At 44.2% G+C, this 24,068-nt stretch overlaps 1 protein-coding gene across 4 annotated transcripts in view; it reads right to left on the bottom strand.

The window, feature by feature from the left end:
* The window catches only part of LOC125248567 (deleted in malignant brain tumors 1 protein-like), a 96,393-nt gene that overhangs the window by 23,864 nt on the left and 48,461 nt on the right, over positions 1 to 24,068 (bottom strand). For 2 of the 4 annotated variants that reach the window (XM_048160532.1, XM_048160536.1), the window contains exons 5-8: positions 11,807 to 12,097; positions 10,547 to 10,864; positions 6,789 to 7,103; positions 1,170 to 1,487 (exon numbers count right to left, since the gene is read on the bottom strand). In XM_048160532.1, coding sequence (XP_048016489.1) covers positions 1,170 to 1,487; positions 6,789 to 7,103; positions 10,547 to 10,864; positions 11,807 to 12,097 — 1,242 coding nt within the window. The remainder of the gene's footprint in view (positions 1 to 1,169; positions 1,488 to 6,788; positions 7,104 to 10,546; positions 10,865 to 11,806; positions 12,098 to 24,068) is intronic. The other 2 variants (XM_048160533.1, XM_048160534.1) reach the window with 2 other exon arrangements.

Raw genomic sequence — 24,068 nt, 5'->3', positions numbered from 1 at the left:
ATAAAAATGAATAGTGAAATAAACAAATGAAAATGGCTTCAAGAACTGCATCTTCTCGGGATCTAATTTTAATTCAGTTATTTTACACATTTGCAGCACAAACACAAAAATAAGACATCAATACAGAATGAACTCTCTTTCATGCAACTAAAGCATTTATATTATGTAGGCAATGAGACAAGATTAAACTCTCACCTACAATGATGATAACAGTGTTACTCCAAGGCGATATTACAGTGCCGTTTTGGTAGGAGTAATAACAGCTGTAGCTGCCCTGATGTGAGATGCTTACATTGACAAGGTGGAAAGTCACAACAGAAACATGTTTTTGGGAGGATATAGATGATCCGTTTATGAAGAGGTGGAATTCAGCATCAGCATTGCATCTTGGTTTAGGTGTTGTGCATCTGAACTGAATGTTTCCTCCAGGAGAAACAACTGCATGTGTGGGGATCACAGAAAGAATGGGCTGCTGCAGGTCACCTGCAAAAGAAATAGGCATCCATTTAAAATTACATGTTAATATGAAAATCATTAAATACATAAAGCTGATTGTAATTTCTATTGCTCATTTCTACCTAACCCTAACCCTAATGTCAAGATGCAAAATATTTACCTGAACAAACAACACCAGCATCTTCACCATGACCACAGTTGTGAGCTCCTAGTCCTCTGTGTGAACATTGTGTGAGGTTTCCTTCACCTCCCGAGCATCCAACATCATCCAGCCAGATCTATCCACTGCCTTGACCAAAGGCGGCACTTTTAGGTGCACTGATGGCTGAACCACACTCTAACTGTCTGCACACCACAGCAGCATCATTCATGTCCCAGTCATCAACACACACGGTTCCCCACTGGCCATTATGCAGTATCGCCACTCTTCCACAGCATGAATCAGACCCCCTGACCAATCTTATGTCTGATAATATATAAAAATGTAAGTACAATGTGATTAAAAACTATGTTGTAAGTATGTGTGTATTGTATGTGTTTGAAATTGTTAGGAAACGTGCATATCCCCTCTGCTTTTTAAATATATATATACTATTTGGGACTAAACACCATAGGGTTATGTTGTTTTTATCACTATTGTACTCTTTTCATCACAAGCAAAACAGTAAATATACAATGGCATCTTGGATCTTTTAAAACATATATATTTTTACCCTTTAAGCAGACGACACCTGCATCATCTTGATGACGGCAGTCATGGTCTCCAAAAGGATTGTGTGAGCACTGTGTGAGGAATAATTCACTTCCTGAACATCTCACATTATCCAACCAGATCGGATCATTTCCCTGGCCAAAATGAGCGTTGGAGTGTGCACTAACAGCTCGTCCACATCCCAACTGTCTGCACACCACCTCAGCATCTTCAATGTCCCAGTGATCATCACACACTGTCCCCCACTGGTCATCATAAAGGATCTCAACTCTCCCAGAGCAGTTATTACTACCATTCACCAGTCTGATACTATATTCACCTAAAAAAAAAAAAAAATAACTATATTATGAATCAACACACATCTAACAACATGCTAAACTTGCAAACTAGCTAAAATCGCCAGTCATTGTTAGGAGCCAAGCACCAAACCCCCCTGCTTTTTAAAAATATAATTATTATTTGGGACTAAACACAATAGGTGTCACAATGCTCAGACAGTGTAGAAGTGAAGACAGATTAAGTTCAAATATACTCTTTACTAGATAATTGAAAGGAACAACGAAGACAGGATATGGAAGTAAATTAATGCCAAATGTTTTTGAAATAAAAAGCTTGTTGAATTGCACTAATTGAAAAAAAAATGCATTACATTAACTATGCTTGCATTTTGATGCATTGTATTTTTAGGGCTTGCATTTTTATGGGCTGAAATTCAACATGGTCATATATTTATGCTGTGATTCACGAGTTCACACTTACAAATTATCAGATAGTAAATAGTATGTGTAGTAGTATGCGTATTTGGCGTGCTGTCTGAGGAGAGGGCTCCGAGTCCTGAACCCAATGCAGGACAGCAGCCGGAAACGTTACTGATGACCCCCAAAAATTGCATTGCGTAGGCTGAATGTGCTGTTTGGAGGGTTAGGTTGAAGGGCCAGGAGAGTTCTCGTCATATGGATGAAGACATTACTGCTGTGGCAGTGAAAGCGACTTTAGACAGGGCTGAGCTCCTGAGGGAGCAGACGTGACATCACTGCTGTGGCAGTGGAGAAATTAGCCAGAAGAACTGAGCTCCTGCGGGAGCCGAGGCAACACCACTGCTGCGGCAGTGGAGAGAATAGCCAGAGGAACTGAGCTCCTGCGGGAGCCAAGGCGATATCACTGCTATGGCAGTGGAGAGAATAGCCAGAGAATCTGAGCTCCTGTGGGGGCCGAGTGAACCTCACTGCTGCGGTAGGGGATAGAATAGCCAGAGGGACTGAGCTCCTGCAGGAACCGAGGCGACATCACTGCTGTGGCAGTGGAGAGAATAGCCAGAGAATCTGAGGTCCTGCGGGAGCCAAGTGAACATCACTGCTGCGGCAGTGGAGAAATTGGCCAGAAAACTGAGCTCCTGCTGGAGCCGAGGTAACATCACTGCTGTGGCAGTGGAGAGAATAGCCAGAGGAACTGAGCTCCTGCTGGAGCCGAGGCGACATCACTGCTGCAGCAGTGGAGAAATTGGCCAGAAAACTGAGCTCCTGCTGGAGCCGAGGCGACATCACTGCTGCGGCAGTGGAGAGAATAGCCAAAGGAACTGAGCTCCTGCAGGAGCCGAGTGAACATCACTGCTGCTGCAGTGGAGAGAATAGCCAAAGGAACTGAGCTCCTGCAGGAGCCGAGTGAACATCACTGCTGCTGCAGTGGAGATATTAGCCAGAATAACCGAGCTCCTGCGGGAGCTGAGTGAACATCACTGCTGTGGCAGTGGAGAGAATAGCCAGAGAATCTGAGGTCCTGCGGGAGCCGAGGGAACATCACTGCTGCTGCAGTGGAGATATTAGCCAGAATAATTGAGCTCCTGCAGGAGCCAAGGGAACATCACTGCTGCTGCAGTGGAGATATTAGCCAGAATAATTGAGCTCCTGCAGGAGCCAAGGGAACATCACTGCTGCTGCAGTGGAGATATTAGCCAGAATAACTGAGCTCCTGCGGGAGCCGAGGCACATCACTGCTGCAGCAATGATAGAAAAATTCCATTGTATTGGAATGATGGTATTAGTTGAGTTGGATATGGTGGCTTGCAGGTATGTGTGAGAGAACGAGCTGGAGCTGAAACTAGCTGATAAGTGTTCATTGGGCTTCTGTAATATGGAAGCGATTAGATCAGATGTAGTTCTTAAAAGCTTCTGATGAACAGCGACCAAATGTTTGAATCTGATGCTGGGAGAGGCCTTTTTGGGTGGCTGTAGTTGCTGCTCCTATGCGGAATGGATTGTAGGGTTCTAGGGGAGGCAGCTTGAAGAATGTAGTTGAGAGAGGCGTCAAGGAGAGTTTTTTAGTGGGTGGTTTATGGAAATATCAGCTCTGAATAATAAGGTATCGGGTTGGGAATGGGTCCACCTCTGGTGCAAACAGCTTGAATTTCTAAGAGGGCCTGATGTTGCTGGCAACAGGGTTTGGTTCCAAGGCTGTAGCATTTGGTGGGATGGGCATCAGTGTTGTAGTAGACAGAGTGAACAGCGTTTTGCTTGTGGGACAGAGCAAGGAGGAAGAAAGGCCGGCCGTTAGCGGAGGCAGCCTCATGCTCGGGTCGGCCTCTGGAGCCAGGGGAGGGATGAGGAGGTGAGAAAAGAGGGAAACTGAGAAAGGGAAGTTGAGGCGTCTGGGCCTGCACAGTTAGCAGAGGCAGCCTCTTGCTCGGGTTGGCCCCTGGAGCCTGGGAAAGAACAGGGTGGTTAGAAAAAGAAGGAAGCTGTGGAAAATAGGACATCTAGGCCTGTGCCGATAGTGGAGGCAGCCTCATGCTAGGGTCCGTAGTTGAACTGTAGACCAAAGACAAAAGAGAGGTAGGGTGAGAGATGGCGGGATGAAATGGCTGAGACGGCTGAGCTTGCTCCGCTAGTAGAGGCATCCTCACGTTAGGAGGGAAGGCATTCACCAAGAGGGGCGGGCATTGTTGGATGGGGTGCGGCACCGGTGAAAGCCGTGGTGTGTGGCTAAGCGGAGGGAGGAGGAAAGTGGGGAATCTGGGGCACGGCCCAGGCTTGCTGCTGCTGTGGCCTGACGCTTGTTTCTAGCACATGAATTGAAGATACAAGAGTGAGGAGATGTGAGATGAAAGAGTGGCCTTGTGGAATTACTCGCATCATGAAGTTTAAGTAGCTGAGCGAAGATAGTAATTCCTATTTAGAACAGTTTGGACTGTTTAGGAAGGTGGAAGCGAACATAAATATCCTATTGATTCCTTATGCTGCGAGGCCTGGAAATTAACTGTATTTGAGTTAAAGCCCAGAAATTCAATGGACGTGGCTGGACCCATCGTTTTATCCGAGGCGATTGAAAACCTGAGGTCAGCGAAACTGTGCAGGGCCGAGAGATAGATTATACTTTGTACATATTCTTATTTTCTCGGAAGCAGCCTGAAATCCTTTAAACCTGCATATATTCACCTGTGACACGATGGTTTGATACTGTAAATGACAGTACTGTTTGGCAAGGCCTGTTCCTTCACAGGAAGAGGCGGTATTGCCCGAGACTCGAGCTTGGTGCTCGACTGCCTTGTTGTTGTCCATTTCTCTATGGCAGGAATGATAGAATTGGCAGGACTAGGAAAATACAAGAAAGGAGATCGCGGATGTTTTGACTGCAGTGACGAGAGTAGGCCTCGGCGTCTTGGCATGCGGGGACACATTTGTTTGGGCTGACGCGATTCCTTGAGGACAAAAGATTCTTCATTGGACGCAAAGAGATTAATTTCGGACATAGGGAGGGTCAGATGCTGTAAAACTGTTGAAGAATATGGGTGAGTCGACCGTGTCTATATATATGCTTTCACTTATGCTGATTGGGTAGATATGTTGATTACTGATTGCTAACAGCTGGCTGAAATGATGTGATGATTAGTCAGATTATTTGAATGTTGCCCCTCACCAATTTTGTTAATAAAAACATCATATATTTCAATTAAAAATATTTCACACACATTTTCATTATTAAAAATTCAATAATTTATATTCACCTTTTAGATTTCTCTTCCAAAATATTAATTCTGTTTAAAAATACAACCTATAAAATTCGACTAGCAATTTTTACAAATTCGCTTCCACAAATTCAGTGGTTCAAATTTGATGGAAAATTTAACATTTCACATCCAGGAACTGCAGGAAAAGCAGTAGAGTGCTGATGCATGATCTCCATCTGCTGTTGGAGAATGTGAATAACAATGTCGTAACTTTAGAGACGGTCCCTAAATTTGTGAAAATCAAACGTTTAGTGTCAAACTAACTTTATGCCAGTATCTGCTTTCTTGGAGCCTATATAGTATAACCTACATCACAAATGAGGTGCGAGTTTGTTCTTTTATATCACTGTACTAGTCCATTAAGCTGTGTTAAACGTTTTATATGTCCTGATGGCAGGTGAATCCTATGATGGATGAGGGAAACTAGTATTACAACACAGCGCCGTGATATAAAGTTAAGGAAACTAAACAAAAGAGAGAAATATATGTCTACCTCAGATTTAACGTTTGATCTGTACATCAGCATCAGGCAATAACGTTATAATCTCATTCACTGGAGAGAAAGCTGCTTATGTAGCCTACACAAGTAAAGTAACCGTAAAGACACTGAATTAAACATAAATGCATGTTTTGTGTCTTTGTCAGCTTTTATGCATTTATACAGGCCTTGATAATCATCACACATACACTTATGCTTGCTTCATTTCAGCAAATCAGTTTTAAAGAATGAATGACCTGTTTCTAATGGTTGCTTTGGTTTTCGTAAACAGCCGCTAGCGGCACCTGCTGGTGAAGTCGACTAACAGCAGATGGAGATCATGCATCGACACTCTACTGCTTTTCCTGCAGTTCCCGGATGTGAAATGTTGAATTTTCTGCAGAATTTGAACCACTGAATTTGTGGAAGCGAATTTGTAAAGCGAAATAAAATGGGCTGAAAATTGCTACTCGAATTTTATAGGTTGTATTTTTAAACAGAATGAATATTTTGAAAGTGAAATCTAAACGGTGAATATAAATTATTGAATTTTGAATAATGAAAATGTGTGTGAAATATTTTTAATTGAAATATTCACAGCTTAAATATACGATCATGTTGAATTTCAGCACATAAAAATGCAAGCCCTAAAAATACAATGCATCAAAATGCAAGCACAGTTAATGTAATGCTTTTTTTTTTTTTAATTAGTGCAATTCAACAAGCTTTTTATTTCACAAACATTTGGCATTAATTTACTTCCATAGCAGGAACAGGTACACCACATGCAACAGACAAGACCGAACAATGCAACACAAACAGAACTAAACTTAAGTACAAGTGACAATGAGGGAGATAATGAGTACACTGCTGAACATAATGAGTAACCTAAACAACAAACGACTAACTCAGGCAGAAGGTAGTGAGAAACAGAGTTCAAACTAACAGAAACAGAACGCCACCTCCCAGAAGGTGCGTCCTCGCCCCCCTCATCCCCCTCTGCTTTTTTAAAGTATAATAATTATTTGGGACTAAACACTGTAGGTTTATGTTGTTTTCAATCACTATTGTACTCTTTTCATCACAAGCAAAACAGTAAATATACAATGGCATCTTGGATCTTGAAAACATATTTCTACTTTTTAAGCAGACGACACCTGCATCTTCTTCATGACCACAGTACCTGCTTCCAAAAGGAAATGAGCACTTTGTGAGGGATGACTCACTTCCTGAACATTCCACATCATTGAACCAGATCGGATCACTTCCCTGGCCAAAATAAGCGTTGGAGTATGCTTTAAGTGCTTGTCCACATCCCAGCTGTCTGCACACCACCTCAGCATCATTCATGTCCCAGTTATCATCACACACTGTCCCCCACTGGTCATTATAAAAGATCTCAACTCTCCCAGAGCAGTTATTATTACCATTCACCAGTCTGATAGTATATTCACCTAAAAAAAAAAAAATAACTATATTATGAATCAACACACATAACAACATGCTAAATACAAATAACAAACTAGCTAAAATCATCAGTCATTGTTAGGAGCCAAGCACCAAATCCCTCTGCTTTTTAAAAATATAATTATTATTTGGGACTAAACACCATGGGTGTCACAATGCACAGGCAGTTTAGATAACACAATGAAGACAGATTAAGTTCAAATAGACTCTTTACTAGGTAATTGAAAGGTACAACAAAGGCAGGAACAGGTACACAACATGCAACACACAAGACCGAACAACACAAACAGAACTGAACTTAAGTACAAGTGATAACGAGAGAGATAATGAGTGCACTGCTGAACATAATGAGTAACCTAGACAAACAACTAACTCAGGCAGAAGGTGGTGAGAAACAAGGTGCGTTCACGCAGCCTCGTAATTCCTGTAGTTACGAGATTCTAGCTTGTAAAAAACGTTCATGTCCTTGTAGAGCTCGTAATTACACTAAGCTGGGAGTTTTCTGAAAGTGTCACGTTCGAATCACGGAGACAACAGACAGATCCAAGTGCAGTAGAGTTTAATGGGTAATCCAAAGTCGTATCCAGAAACAGGCAGGGGTCAAAATCCACAAAGCAGTCAAAAACAGAAAACAAACAAAGAAACGGGTGACCAGAACTGAAAACTCCATGACAAAAGCAGAAACAAACAGGGTATAAATAGACAGACACTAATGAGAGAACTCAAAACAGCTGGGTGCAATGACATGAGATAATAGGTCCAGGAAGTGCATTATGGGTGATGAAGTTCATAAGTGGGGTGAGACACAGTCCGGGTTGGAGTGCCCTCTAGTGGCAAACAAGGGTACTGCCAGTAATGATCATGACATTACCTCCCCTCAAAGGAGCGGCTACCAGACGCTCCACCAGACATACAAAAAAAAACAAAAACACAAAAACTCAGGAGGGAGGTGGAAAGGAGGAGGACCAGGGGGAGGGATGGTGGGCCAGGTCCAGAGTCTCCAACAGAAGGCCAGGGAGGAGCCGGGGGAACAGTCCATGGAGACTCTAGTGGGGTTGGGGTTCTGGCAAGTTGCCAAGGCAGTGCTGAAGGAACTGACCAAGCGGGTGCCAACAGGTCTGGAGTCCTGGCTGACTGCCAGGGCGGCGCTGGAGGAACTGACCATGCAGGTGCCAGCAGGTCTGGGGTCCTGGCTGACTGCCAGGGTGGTGCTGGAGGAACTGACCATGCGGGTGCCAGCACGTCTGGAGTCCTGGCTGACTGCCAGGACGGCGCTGGAGGAACTGACCAGGCAGGCTCCAGCAGGTCTACAGTCCTGGCTGATTGCCAGGGTGGTGCTGGAGGAACTGACCAGGCAGGCTCCAGCAGGTCTACAGTCCTGGCTGATTGCCAGGGTGGCGCTGGAGGAACTGACCAGGCGGGCGCCAGCAGGTCTGGAGTCCAGGCTGATTGCCAGGGTGGCGCTGGAGGAACAGACCAGGCGGGTTTCAATGGTTCCGACGGCCTGGGCGGTAGCAACAGGGCAGACCAAGGGTGCTCCATGGCCATATCAGGGAGAGCGGGCAGCTCGGTGACGGCCTCCGTGGCCGTATCAGGGAGAGCGGGCAGCTCGGTGACGGCCTCCGTGGCCGTATCAGGGAGAGCGGGCAGCTCGGTGACGGCCTCCGTGGCCGTATCAGGAAGAGCGGGCAGCTCGGTGACGGCCTCCGTGGCCGTATCAGGGAGAGCGGACGGCTCGGGCTGCTCTGGCGGCGGCGGCAGGGCAAGGCGCTTGGTTGGCGCCGGCAGGGCAAGGCGCTTGGGAAAACGAAGAACAACCTCTAGAGTGGTCTCCGGGCCTTGAAGGACGGAGGAAGCCCTTCTCCTCCCTTTCCTCCTCTTATGAGGGTGAGGCTGTGGCTCTGTGCCTACCTCATCTGTAGGCACAGAAGTGGACCCACAGGCTGGAACAGACTCTGGAGCGGACTCACTGGCTGGAGCGGACTCACTGGCTGGAGCGGGCTCTGGAGTGGACTCACTGGCTGGAGCGGGCTCTGGAGAGGACTCACTGGCTGGAGCGGGCTCTGGAGAGGACTCACTGGCTGGAGCGGGCTCTGGAGTGGACTCACTGGCTGGAGCGGGCTCTGGAATGGACTCACTGCTGGAGCGGGCTCTGGAATGGACTCACTGGCTGGAGCGGGCTCTGGAATGGACTCACTGGCTGGAGCGGGCTCTGGAATGGACTCACTGGCTGGAGCGGGCTCTGGAATGGACTCACTGGCTGGAGCGGGCTCCGGGCCTTGAAGGATGAAGGAAGCCTTCTTCCTTCTCCTCCTCCTTTTACCTGGGTGAAGCAAAGGCTCAGTGCCCACCTCTGTGACTTCTAGAACGGGTTCACAGGCTGGAGCGTGCACACTGACTGGAGTGAACTCATGAGTTGGAGCGTGTTCTGGTTGACAGTACAGCCCCCCTACTCCGACGTTGGAGGTAGTGGACGAACCCCCAAAAGTCCAGGTCTCCCAGTCCATCCATCTCCCACAGAGGTAGCGAGTTATCCAGGCACTCATTCAAAAGGTCCATTAAGGCCGCATCATTATATCCCAGCCCTACCGCCAAAGTCCAAAACAATTGGGCAAAACCACCCACCTCATTGCCCTGTTGTTTCAGGGTGGTTAAATTCTCAAGCCGATCCATCCGCTCCCTCACAGTAGCCGGAGGAGTGATTCGAATCCCCATTCTGCTGGATCTAGTTAGGATGGAGTTTTCTGTCACGTTCGAATCACGGAGACAACAGACAGATCCAAGTGCAGTAGAGTTTAATGGGTAATCCAAAGTCGTATCCAGAAACAGGCAGGGGTCAAAATCCACAAAGCAGTCAAAAACAGAAAAACAGAAAACCAGAAAACAAACAAAGAAACGGGTGACCAGAACTGAAAACTCCATGACAAAAGCAGAAACAAACAGGGTATAAATAGACAGACACTAATGAGAGAACTCAAAACAGCTGGGTGCAATGACATGAGATAATAGGTCCAGGAAGTGCATTATGGGTGATGAAGTTCATAAGTGGGGTGAGACACAGTCCGGGTTGGAGTGCCCTCTAGTGGCAAACAAGGGCACTCCCAGTAATGATCATGACAGAAAGCTCCCACATGTACCACCTGACCGCTGTACCACCTGACCTCTGTAGATTCATTTAGGCGTTGATAGTGGTGCCATAGAAACGTGTAATTCCCAGTCAAGGGACATGAACAGCTCCGAATATAACGTCACGTGTTGTCATCTCAAGATTCCAGTAAATACGAGCTGGCGTGAACGCAGCAACAGAGTCCAACCTACAGAACTGTGACAATAGGTTTATGTTGTTTTCAATCACTATTGTACTCTTTTCGTCACAAGCAAAACAGTAAATATACAATGGCATCTTGGATCTGGGGAAACATATTTTTACCCTTTAAGCAGACGACACCTGCATCTTCTTCGTGACCACACTCATGGTTTCCAAAAGGATCCTGTGAACACTGTGTGAGGGATGATTCCCTTCCTGAACATCTCACATTATTCAACCAGATCGGACCACTTCCCTGGCCAAAATGAGCGTTGGAGTGTGCACTAACAGCTCGTCCACATCCCAACTGTCTGCACACCACCTCAGCATCTTCAGTGTCCCAGGAATCATCACACACTGTCCCCCACTGGTCATTATAAAGGATCTCAACTCTCCCAGAGCAGTTATCACTACCATTCACCAGTCTGATACTATATTCACCTAAAAAAATAAAATACATATATTATGAATTATGTTTTGAGTAATAATAATCTGCAAGAGCGTGATTATAAACACAACGAGGCTGTGAAAGAGTACATGAGTTTTTCTGTTCAGCTGATGACGATTAACATCCTCAATAACCTCTGAAGTCCCATTTAGCCACTTCTTAGCAACCGCCTTTTTTAGGAAAAGTAAAAGTTTTAAAGAAAATCACATGGGGCATTACTGATGTATTTTGTGTTGTAGAGTAAAATAATGGAATGAATGAATGAATGAGGCATTTATATAGCACTTTCATATGTACTACTGAACACCCAAAGCGCTTTACAATCATATCAGGGGTCTCTCCTCATCCACCACCAGTGTCTCAAGCTAAACAGGCCAATAAGAGATTAATAACTACCATTATTCATTTTAATTATTCTAATGTCTAATTAAAACATCTACAAATGTATAAAACTGATCAGAGATCAGGTAAAACCAAAGGATTAAGCCCATAGACACTTGTTTAATAGTTCTCAGAATCTGCATGATTCATGGGTTCACTTTTTCATCGCCCTCTATCGGTGAACCACTGAAATTTTGAAATGTTTCGAAACAGTTATAACATAATGCCGCGTAGTTTACAGAGATTATGTGACTTTGGCAGTTTGATACACGCTCCGAATCACTGATTCTAAACAAAAGATTAATAAAGCTTCAAAGCTTCATGAAGCAGTGTTTCAAAATTGCCCATCACTACTGCTAGGTACGTAAATTGTATTTTTCATGTGCGTGTTCAGAATGCTAATGAGTTGCTTCTTCTCAGGATCTAATTTTAATTCAGTCATTTTACAAATTTGCAGCACAAACACAAAAATAAGATCAATACAGAATAAATTCACTTTCATGCAACTAAAGCATTTATATTATGTAGGCAATGAGACAAGATTAAACTCTTACCTACAGTGATGTTAACAGTGTCACTCCAAGGCGATATTACAGTGCCGTTTTGGTAGGAGTAATTACAGCTGTAGCTGCCCTGATGTGAGACGCTTACATTGACAAGGTTGAAAGTCACATCAGAAACATGTTTCTGGGAGGATATAGTTGATCCGTTTTTGAAGAGGTGGAATTCAGCATCAGCATTGCATCTTGGTTTAGGTGTTGTGCATCTGAACTGAATGTTTTCTCCAGGAGAAACAACTGCATGTGTGGGGCTCACAGAAAGTGTGGGCTGCCGCAGGTCACTTGCTAAAGAAATAGGCATCCATTTAAAATTACTGTGGCGACCAGGGCGGGCGAGAGCCGTGAGGGAACGGCGCGAGGCCGGTGGCGCGAGTGTTAATGAGCTTCACCTGGGAGGCGCACCGGCCTTGAGTCCCTCACGGAGGAGCTCCGGGAGCATAAAAGGAGGAGCGACTACAGTGAAGGACGAGAGAGGACCAGGCCTGGACTTTATGTTATGTTTTATTATGTTTGTGTGGCCGGCAGACGTCCGCGAGGGTCTGCCGGCATTACTTTCGTTTTGTTCTTTGTTTATTTCTAATTAAAGTTTTGTTGAATGTTCGCCGGTTCCCGCCTCCTTCTTCCCGTATTGACGAACTTCGTTACAATTACATATTAAGATGAAAATCATTAAATACATGAAGCTTATTGTCATTTCTATTGCTCATTTCTACCTAACCCTAACCCTAATGTCAAGATGCAAAAGATTTACCTGAACAAACAACACCAGCATCTTTGCCATGACCACAGTTGTGAGCTCCTAGTCCTCTGTGTGAACATTGTGTGAGGTTTCCTTCACCTCCCGAGCAACCAACACCATCCAGCCAGATCGATCCACTGCCTTGACCAAAGGCGGCACTTTTAGGTGCACTGATGGCTGAACCACACTCTAACTGTCTGCACACCACAGCAGCATCATTCACGTCCCAGTCATCATCACACACGGTTCCCCACTGGCCATTATGAAGGATCTCCACTCTTCCACAGCATGAATCAGACCCACTGACCAATCTTATGTCTGATAAGATATCAAAATATAAGTACAATGTGATTAAAAGCTATGTTGTAAGTATGTGTATATTGTATGTGTTTGAAATTGTTAGGAGCCAAACACCAAATGTGCATAGCCCCTCTGCTTTTTTAAAATATGATAATTATTTGAGACTAAACACCATAGGTTTATGTTGTTTTCAATCACTATTGTACTCTTTTCATCACAAGCAAAACAGTAAATATACAATGGAATCTTGGATCTAGGGAAAACATATAAACTTTTACCCATTAAGCAGACAACACCTGCATCATTTTCATGACCACAGTTATGGTTTCCAAAAGGATTTTGTGAGGGATGATTCATTTCCTAAACATCTCACATTATCCAACCAGATTGGACCATTTCCCTGGCCAAAATGAGCATTGTATTTTGCACTAATAGCTCCTTTACATCCCAACTGTCTGCACACCACATCAGCATCTTCAATGTCCCAGTCATCATCACACACTGTCCCCCACTGGTCATCATAAAGGATCTCAACTCTCCCAGAGCAGTCAGTATTACCATTCACCAGTCTGATACTATATTCACCTAAAAAATAAAATAACTATATTATGAATCAACTTACATCTAACAACATGCAAAACTTGCAAACTAGCAAAAATCGTCAGTCATTGTTAGGAGCCAAGCACCAAACCCCTCTGCTTTTTTGGTTTGGTACCAAGTTTGTACTGAAAATTTAAAAATGTGATGAAACCATCATTTCCCTGTAGTATTTTGAGCACTGTTAAAGGGTCAGTTCACCCAAAAATTAAAATTCTGTTATTAATTACTCACCCTCAGGTCATTCCACACCTGTAAGACCTTCGTTCATCTTCGGGACACAAATTAAGATATTTTTGATTAAAAATCTGATGGCTCAGTGAGGCCTGCATTGACAGCAAGATAATTTTCACTTTCAAATGCCCAAAAAAGTACAAAAGATGTATTTAAAACAGTTCATGTGACTACAGTGGGTTCAACCTTAAAGGATTAGTCCACTTTTAAATAAACTTTTCCTGATAATTTACTCACCCCCATGCCATCCAAGATGTCCATGTCTTTCTTTCTTCAGTCGAAAAGAAATTAAAGTTTTTGATGAAAACATTCCAGGATTTTTTTTCCATATAGTAGACTTCAATGGGCACCAAACAGTTGAAGGTCAAAATTAGTTTCACTGCAGCTTCAAATTGTTCTACACGATCCCAGATGAGAAATAAGGGTATTATCTAGTGAAACCATTGCTCATTTTCTGAAAAAAAACTAAAAATTATATAAGTTTTAACCATAAATGCTCATCTTGAACTAGCTCTCTTCTTCTTCTTTATTAGAATTCCGGCAGTGTAGACACTGCTAAGTGTATTACTGCCCTCCACAGGTCAAAGTTTGAACTAATTGTTATATACTATTGAACTAGCATATTGCATATAAAAATTAGTTCAAAACTTTGACCTGTGGAGGGCAGTAATACACTTAGCAGTGTCTACACTGCCGGAATTCTAATAAAGAAGAAGAAGAGAGCTAGTTCAAGATGAGCATTTATGGTTAAAACTTATATAATTTTTAGTTTTTTTTCAGAAAATGAGCAATGGTTTCACTAGATAATACCCTTATTTCTCATCTGGGATCGTGTAGAACAATTTGAAGCTGCAGTGAAACTAATTTTGACCTTCAACTGTTTGGTGCCCATTGAAGTCTACTATATGGAAAAAAAATCCTGGAATGTTTTCATCAAAAACTTTAATTTCTTTTCGACTGAAGAAAGAAAGACATGGACATCTTGGATGGCATGGGGGTGAGTAAATTATCAGGAAAAGTTTATTTAAAAGTGGACTAATCCTTTAATGTTATGAAGCAATGAGAATTCTTTTTGTGCATCAAAAAAACAAAATAACGACTTATCTAACTAATTAACAATATCTAGTGATGGACAATTTCAAAACACTGCTTCATGAAGCTTCAAAGCTTTACGAATCTTATTTTTATTCGAATCAGTGCTTGAATCACAGTGCCAAAGTCATGTGAACCATTGAAATTTAGAAACGTTTATGATGTAATGAAGCCTCGTTTACTGAAATTACGTGGCTTTGCCACTCCGAACCACTGATTCGAAACAAAAGATTTGTAAAGCTTCAAAGCTTTATGAAGCAGTGTTTTGAAATCGCCCATCAGTAGATATTATGGAATAAAGTTTTTTTTTTTTTTTTTTTGGTGCACAAAAAGTATTTCACATCATAACATTAAGGTTGAACCACTGTAGTCACATGAACTGTTTTAAGTATGTCTTTAGTAGCTTTCTGGGCATTTGAAAGTGTAAAATATATTGCTGTCTATGGAGGCCTCACTGAGCCATCACATTTTATCAAAAATATCTTAATTTGTGTTCTGAAGAAGAACTAAAGTCTTACGGGTGTGAAACAACATAATGGTGAGTTTTGGGGTGAATTTGGGGGGATTTTTAAACACCTCTGATTGGCCATTGTGTTCACATGCTCAGTAGATATGTCTGTGATTGGCTACAATGATCAACACTTCAAAAACATGTTGTAAATAGACATCTTTGACGCTCTTCACAGAGTGCTTACACACATACACACGGGAGCGTTTGAAAGCAGATCCCAAATATATCCACTGATAGACACCTGCTTTCAAACTCTCCCATGTGTCTGTGTAAGCGCTACAAATAAAAATGAATAGTGAAATAAATCAAATAAAAATGGCTTCAAGAACTGCATCTTCTCGGGATTTAATTTTAATTCACAGTCATTTTACAGATTTGCAGCACAAACACAAAACTAAGACATCAATACAGAATGAACTCTCTTTCATGCAACTAAAGCATTTATATTATGTAGGCAATGAGACAAGATTAAACTCTCACCTACAATGATGATAACAGTGTTACTCCAAGGCGATATTACAGTGCCGTTTTGGTAGGAGTAATAACAGCTGTAGCTGCCCTGATGTGAGATGCTTACATTGACAAGGTGGAAAGTCACACCAGAAACATGTTTCTGGGAGGATATAGATGATCCGTTTATGAAGAGGTGGAATTCAGCATCAGCATTGCATCTTGGTTTAGGTGTTGTGCATCTGAACTGAATGTTTTCTCCAGGAGAAACAACTGTATCTGTGGAGATCACAGAAAGTGTGGGCTGCTGCAGGTCACCTGCAAAAGAAATAGGCATCCATTTAAAATGGCATGTTAAGATGAAAATCATTAAATACATGTAGCTGATTGTAATTTCTATTGCTCATTTCTACCTAACCCTAATGTCAAGAAGATGCAAAAGATTTACCTGAACAAACAACTCCCGCATCTTCACCATGACCACAGTTGTGAGCTCCTAGTCCTCTGTGTGAACATTGTGTGAGGTTTCCTTCACCTCCCAAGCATCCAACATCATCCAGCCACATCGATCCACTGCCTTGACCAAAGGCGGCACTTTTAGGCGCACTGATGGCTGAACCACACTCTAACTGTCTGCACACCACAGCAGCATCATTCATGTCCCAGTCATCATCACACACGGTTCCCCACTGGCCATTATGAAGGATCTCCACTCTTCCACAGCATGAATCAGACCCATTGACCAATCTTATGTCTGATAAGATATAAAAATATAAGTACAATGTGATTAAAAGCTATGTTGTAAGCAGGGGCGTATAGCCATCATTTCAGAAGTGAGGGGGATAGAAGGTTTTTATCTGATCTTTGTCTAATTGATAGATTTTTTTTTTTTTATCTCATCTCATGCTTCTAATTTGAAATTAATTTGCTTTTAATAAGACATCAAATACACTGCTGAACAATAACCAATATCTAATATTTTTCCCCTATATTTTATGACACTTTTTTGATTGGTGTATGTACTACAAACAAGTCCTTGTGGATTTTATACAATGTAAAAAAAAAAAGATCACAGAATAAAGCAGAAAATATAGTACCTATTGTAAGGCCCGCCTAATCGGCCCAACGGCAGTTTCCCACAGGACAGGGAAGGTTTCTTGCGCGTTCGGTCTTTTCAGTGTGGCAAAGTAGTTTAATTCTGACTATATTTTATTATGACCTCGAATTTAGTTTAGAATGTCAACTGATTATTGATCATTTGTATAATAGTTCAGCTCTACATTTGATTATTCTACTTAACTCTTTGCTCTTACTGTACTCGTTCATTCGGATTCTTATAACGCTTTGAGTCTCGCACCGGCCGGGTATACGATCTCATATACACAAACTTGTCAGTGTTGGTCATTAGACAGAGGCGATGACCAATACTTTTAGACGCCGCACCATGCTTGCTTATTTCTAAAAGTATGTTATTTAGTCCCCATAGATCTGAACACACTGAATTAAAGCAAGACTATATCTAACCAGAGGTCATGACCATTACCATAGAACCAAGCTGACTAATTTAACCTTTCTGATGGTAACTTTATCTAATCATGTCGTGGTTTCCCCTGTACACTTAGTTAGAATAATATTACAATAATCAGAGATTGAGGCTCACCCTATTCAGATTGGTCCGACCTATGTTGTTCTGAAAGGAATGGTTCTGAACCATTATTAGCCTACACAGTCTAAGTATACATAACTAATGCCAATGTGTTAGTCGGAGCTCTAAAATGTCAGTTGGTGTGCCCCACTGTTCCACCTAAGCTGTACTTTAGTCCGTTACTAACCTGAGCGTAGATTTGTGGGATTATGGATTTATAATGGAGAAAAAAAATGCAGTAAAAACAGTAATATTGTGAAATAGTATTACAATTTAAAATAGCTGTTTTATATGTGAATATATAGTAAAGTGTAATTTATTCCTGTGATCAAAGCTGAATTTTCATCATCATTACTCCAGTCTTTAGTGTCACATGATCCTTCAGAAATCATTCTGATGATTTGATGCTCAAGAAATATTTCTGATTATTATCAATGTTTAAAACAGTTGTGTTACTTCATATTTTTGTGGAAACTATGATACCATTAAAATAATTCTGGTAAGATTAAAAAAAAGAAAGAAATTAATACTTTTATTTATCAAGGATGCATTTAATTCATCAAACGTGACAGTGACAATAAATGCAAATAAATGCTGTTTGTTAAACTTTCTATTTTCGAGGTTACATTAGTAACCTAGTACGTTCCCTTTCGATACTTTACTCGTACTGCGTCGCTAAGATGCAGTGGGGAACCTATTAAATCACACCATACTATGGTAGATGAATGACTTATAAGTAATTGTCTGGGGCATCCAGAAGGTGCACCGTAGACCAACTACAATGAAGCAGGCCATAGCCAAAGACCCAGATTTTAGCAGGGTCAAGAGAAGGCAGCTAACTCTCAGAGGTCAAGCCCAGCCTCACATAATCGTTCTAGAACTTTGCACAGCTTCGGAACTAGAGAGGGCTGAGAGCGTGTAGGAAGCTAAGCCTGGGATAACCAGCTACAGGAATTCCAGCGAGTTGTAGACATAGTTAAACCCAACTAAAAGATTAAGTCCAGCCTTAGGGCGGGAGTGTGGTTCCCAGAGAGCAGGAGCTCAGAGAGGCAATTAAGCAAAGAGGACCTGAGCATGCAGAGCAGGGATGTCCAGGTTGTACAACCTGACAAAAGTGGACGGTGAGGCCCAGCCGGCTGCCACACAGATTTCTGCAATAGATACACCACTGGACTATACCCAGGAGGAAGCCATGCCTCTCATGGAATGTGCTCTAACCCCGATGGGGCATTGAAGGCCCAAGGAGGAGTATGCAAGAGCTATCGTGTCAACTGCCACTACATAGACCTTGAGAGTGGAGGGGGTGCGATCCTTATCCAACAACTCTTAAAGGAAGGACAATATCGAAGATGTGTCGCATGTGGATGGATCCGCACTGAGGTTAGCTTGAGAAATGGTATTTAAGACACCCTCTGGGAGGTTTGCAGGCTCCCATCGAGTGGCCATAAGTGTAGGGCCCACAGCTCAGGCTGAGGGTGCCATGTCATCATGTTCGCCTGAGAGAGGAGGTCCCGTCTCAGGGGAATGGGCCATGTAGCTGCCCTGAGCAGCTGAGACATCTCCGAGAACCAGAGTTGGTTTTTCCAGAGCAGGTCCACTAGGAGAACCTTGTGTAACGACTGAGACAAATCAGACACAATTATTTGTTATATTAAACACATAATTATTGTCCCCATCCCCCGAGAAGACCAGCCTTAGTTTTATTGCCCTGAAGTATGTGTGTGTTGCACGTGGAGAAGCAGAGACAAAGAGACACAGAAAACCTGCATCTTTCCTGCATTTTTCCCGCAGAACACAGACTTTCCTGCATTAATTTATAGACAGAATGTTCTATTAATGAACATGCACATCCCCAGGAAATGGTATCCATTATTACTGTTGGTGTATCGTACTCACAGTGTATTCACATGTTTTATGATACATATAAGGTAACTTCAATTATGCCACGTTTAGTGTCTATGGGTTCGAGAAGATTTAAATGCTTGTGTATACGATGTTGATACCTGGGTAACACATCAGTATTATAAGAATCTTTAATAGTTCCTTATCAACAACCATTTTAACTCACGTTCAGTCATAAAAGCCCCCATAGAGGAATTTTGCAGCTTGGAGATCCTACCCATTTCACTGGTCAGGTCAACCCTTAGGGGTGTGACTTCTCCCAGAGCTTAAAGCCGGTACATAATGATCCCTCGCTCTTACTTCTCCGACAACACAGCGACTGCAGGGGCTACCTGTAGGCCTTTGGGCCTACCAGTGTTGAAGGGGCTGCATACAAAGGAGGCCTAACTGCAGCACCAGTGATGCTGAGGCCATAAGGCCCAGCATACTCTGTAACACTCTGAGCGGAAGGGATGCGCCAACCGTGAAGGTGGTCATCAGCTGCTGTATAGCCAGAACACGCTCTGGTGAGACTACAGCTCTCATTTGGGTTGAGTCGAAGACAGCCCCCAGAAATTAGATTCGTTGGCTGGGAATCATTAAGCATTTGTCCTCAGCACTCTAGGAGGCTGAGGAGGAAGGATCTGTGAGATATTAGCTCGGCCTCTGACTGGGCTACAACAAGCCAGTCATCACAGTAATTCGGATTCCCATCTGTCTCAGAGGGGAGAGAGCCACCTCTATTCACTTTGTGAAAGTATGGAGGCTAGAAACAGCCCGAACGGAAGGACCATATATTGATATGCCACTCCCTCAAAGGTGAATCTCAAGAAGCGCCTGTGGCGGGGGGCTATCAGAATGTGAAAGTAAGCATCTTTCAGATCCAGAGAAAAGAACCAGTCCCCTGGGCATATCAGCTAGAGGATCGTTTTTTAAGTGGTCATTTTGAACATGTACTTTACAAGGGGGCGATTCAGAAGCCTGAGATCGAGGATGGGCCTGAGACTGCCATCCTTTTTAGGGATGAGGAAGTAACGGCCTCTATGGCCACTTTTGCCAGCAAAACAGCCACCTTGGAGTGCAGAACGCAAGCATTCACATTCCCTACTAAGGTGGGGATCACACCGCAGAAACACGGGCATTCTCAAGTGAATTGAAGTAAATAACCTCGTTTTATAATCCTCATAACCCATTTTGACACACCGGGGATGGCCTGCCAGGCCTCGGCCCGTGTGGCAAGTGGTTGAATTGGTTCGGGCGACTGTAAAGGAACTCGGGCTCGTGGTATTTGGAAGAGGAAACATGCTCTCTTTTTGAATATGTTTGCATTTTATTTTGTCCACTATCACAGAGGTTAGATACTTTGGCATTAGAATGGGCACATTGCATGCAGTAAACACATTTTTTCCAGCACCAGGAACTAAACGGGGCATCATGAGGCTAATTGGGGGGTGGTCCAGCTTCAACCTGGGCTCAGGCTGTGTAGTGGGCTGAGTGGCAGGAGGTGTGGCCTTGGTTGGCTGCTGATGTAGATGAGCTGAGTAGGGGAATGTAGATGAGCTGAGTAGGGGGCATGCCACAACTTCGTCAGCACATCGTGGACCTCCGGTAAGAAGGGTGCAGATCGCTGAGGAGGGGCCTGACGGCATCACGGCATAAACCATTTGTCCAGGCGGCTGTGTGTATGCTCCTCAGGTGAGGACCACTCAAGACCAAGCTCCTCAAATGGCCTTTGAAAGGACATGGACAAGTTCGGTGTCCATACCAACCATGGAATCGATTGGCTCCAAAGACAGCAAGGGGGTGGGGTCAGCGGCGGGGCCCAACCAATCCTCTTTGTCTGAGGCCGCTAGAGACATGCTGTCATCTAACGGCTCATCATCCGATACCCCAACAAGACCAGGTCGCTTGCGACGACAGAGGGGCACTGGTCTGGGTGAACGAGACGGGGGAAATCTCTCTTTCTGGAGAGAGTGAGGCATGCAGGACCTGAGCTGATGTGAGCTCACTTGTATCTGAGCACTGTTTTTTCCTCACAGGCTCCTGGGAGGAAGAAAGAAGGAGTTTTTGGAGAAGGAGAATTTGACAACTTAATGCCTTCTCGCCATTGACATGCCTCACAGCGGATTTGGCTGATCCACGCCTGCCTTCAGCTCTCATGCAGCCAGCTCGTTCTCTTGCGCTGCTCACAAGCTGCTTTGTTGCCTGCAAGCAGCCAATCAGCGTTTCCCCTGCTGCCGTCTGGTGAGTATCTAAAATAGCAGCGTTGTTTCAAATGTTGCGCCACAACTGTGGCAGCGGATCAAGCATCTCGGCACCTGCCCTGCTCTAGTTGATCGCCACAGTCAAGCAGCCTGATCACAAGCTGCCTTCAGCATCTGAGAGCACCTGTTTCAGCTCATCTCCTTATGTCTTCCGTCAGGTGAGCATACAGAGCTTATTTCTTCTAAAAGAGCATATTCTCACTGGGATTTGTTTCAAAATGCCATGCCTCTGAGAGCGTCATTTGCCAGGTCTGGCCCCGCAAGCCGTGTCCATTGAGGACGAGCACTCTTACTACAAAAGCGCAAGAGCAAGTTTAATGCTGATAGCGCTCAGATGAATATGACATGACACTCTTCCCTGACTCAGGTGAGACTCATGGAATATATTCACTCTGAAAGAGCATATTTCTCCGACGTCTGTTGTAAAATGCCAAGCCTCTGAGCGTGGATTTTCCAGTGCTGCACATGCTGTTAGGGCGAGTACCACACTGACAGTGCTCTTAGCTCTATGCCATGACTAGCTCCCCTATAACTATTAGGTGAGACTCATGGAATATATTTCTTCCAAAATAACATGATTTCACTTATGTTTGTGGTAAAATGCCGAATTTCTGAGCGTGTCACTTGCCAGCCCTGCCCCTGCAAGCCACCTCCATTGAAGATGGACACTCTCACCACGAAAGCATGAGTCCCATCTTGCTATGTTCAGACCGCTTTCTCTGAAAACTGCCTCTGTTATGCCTCCTGCCACCTCAGTCAGTTCCGAGTGTTGGAAGCAATGTATATGTTGCAAACATTGGGCCCGAACATGTTCACGTGCCCATGCAGCCTGTCGCTGCTATAATGAATACAATAAAATACAAACATACTCAAAAAGAGTGCAAATTTCCTTTTCCGCCTATTGCAAACGCCAGGCCAATCTGTCATCCAATCTGATCTAACCCCTTGCCACATAGGCTGAGGTCTGGCAGGCCATCCCCTGAGTGTCAAGCTGGGTGTTGGGGATTATAAAACGAGGCTATTCACTTCAATTCGCCCGAAGACCCCCACGTTTTGGTGGTGTGGTTCCCACCATAGTGAAAGTAAAGGACGCTCATGTCCTCCACTCCAAGGTGATCACTTTGCTGGCGAAAGGAGCCATAGAAATGGTTCCCCCAGCCCAGAGCAAGTCAGGCTTTTACAGCCGCTACTTGCACCAAAAAGGATGGTGGCCTCAGGTCCATCCTAGATCTCAGACACCTGAACCGCTCCCTCATGAGATGGAAGTTTAGGATGACTACACTGAAACAGATCTTGTTCCTGGGGGCAGTTTTCAACTCAGCTCAAATGAGGGTTACAATCTCGCCAGAACGCGCTCTGGCCATTCAGCGGCTCTTTCAAACTTGGAGACCCTCTTCCTCTCAGATTGTTTCAGAGGTTACTATGCCTTATGGCCTCTGTCTCCCCAGTACTACAGTTGGGCCTGCTATACATGTGGCCCCTACAGTATTGGCTGAAACCTCAGGAGGCCTGGTGGCACGGTCGCCTACACATCAGGGTAAGCCAGGCCTGCTTGCAGCCCTGATCCCCTGGAAGGACCCACATTCATGACATGATCATGTTAGACCCGGACAAGGAAAGTTGCTAAACACCAACTGCCTAGAGATGCTAGCAGACCTGAAGGGTGGTATCCTACATAAACCACCAAGGGGGGCTGTCATCAAAATGTTTCTTCATGCTAGTGAAGCATCTCTTGGAATGGGCACAGCCGAACCTTGCGTTTGCTGAGAGTATCGCACCTCAGAGGAATGGACGCTCCACCCCTGAACAATTCACATCATTTGGGAGATCTTTGGGAAGGCAGAGGTCGACCTCTTTGCCTCAGAAGACAACTCTCACTGCCCAACCCACTTTTCGAAGGAGAGGGACATGCTGGCCCGCGACTGGCCCAATCTCCTCCTTTACGCTTTCCCCCGATCACTCCAATTCCTCAGGTCATCAGGCGCATCGGGGAACACAAGCACAAAGTGTTTCTTGCGGCCCCACTCTGGAGGAACCAATCTGGGTTCTCGATGCTGTCTCAGCTGCTTGTAGCAGCCCCGTGGCACACTCCCCTGAGGCAGGACCTCAACTCTTAGGCAAACAGAACGATTTGGCAGCCCCAGCCCGAGCTGTGGACACAGCACCTTTGGCCTCTCAATGGGAGCCTGTGGACCTCCCTGAGAGCATGTTGAACACTATCTCCCATGCTAGAGCCCTGTCTACAAGATGCCTTTATGCCCTTAAATGGTCTGTCTTCTTCGCCTAGTGCACAGCTCGGTACAAAGACGTGTTGTGGCATATCATCTATACTGTCTTTTCTACAGGAGCATTTGGATAAGGGCCTCACCCCTTCCATGCTCAAAATATATGTGACAGCCATAGCAGCCTTTCACGCTCCAATTGCCGGCCATTCAGTAGGAAAGAACATCTTAGTTGTTTGGTTTTTGAGAGGTTCCAGGAGGCTCAACCTGCCTCGCCCTCTTATCATTCCTACCTGGGACCTTTCCACTGTCCTGAGGGCT

The sequence above is a fragment of the Megalobrama amblycephala genome, linkage group LG16, assembly GCF_018812025.1.
Source record: "Megalobrama amblycephala isolate DHTTF-2021 linkage group LG16, ASM1881202v1, whole genome shotgun sequence".
NCBI lineage: Eukaryota > Metazoa > Chordata > Actinopteri > Cypriniformes > Xenocyprididae > Megalobrama > Megalobrama amblycephala.
This window is presented reverse-complemented; position numbering and strand designations above follow the sequence as displayed.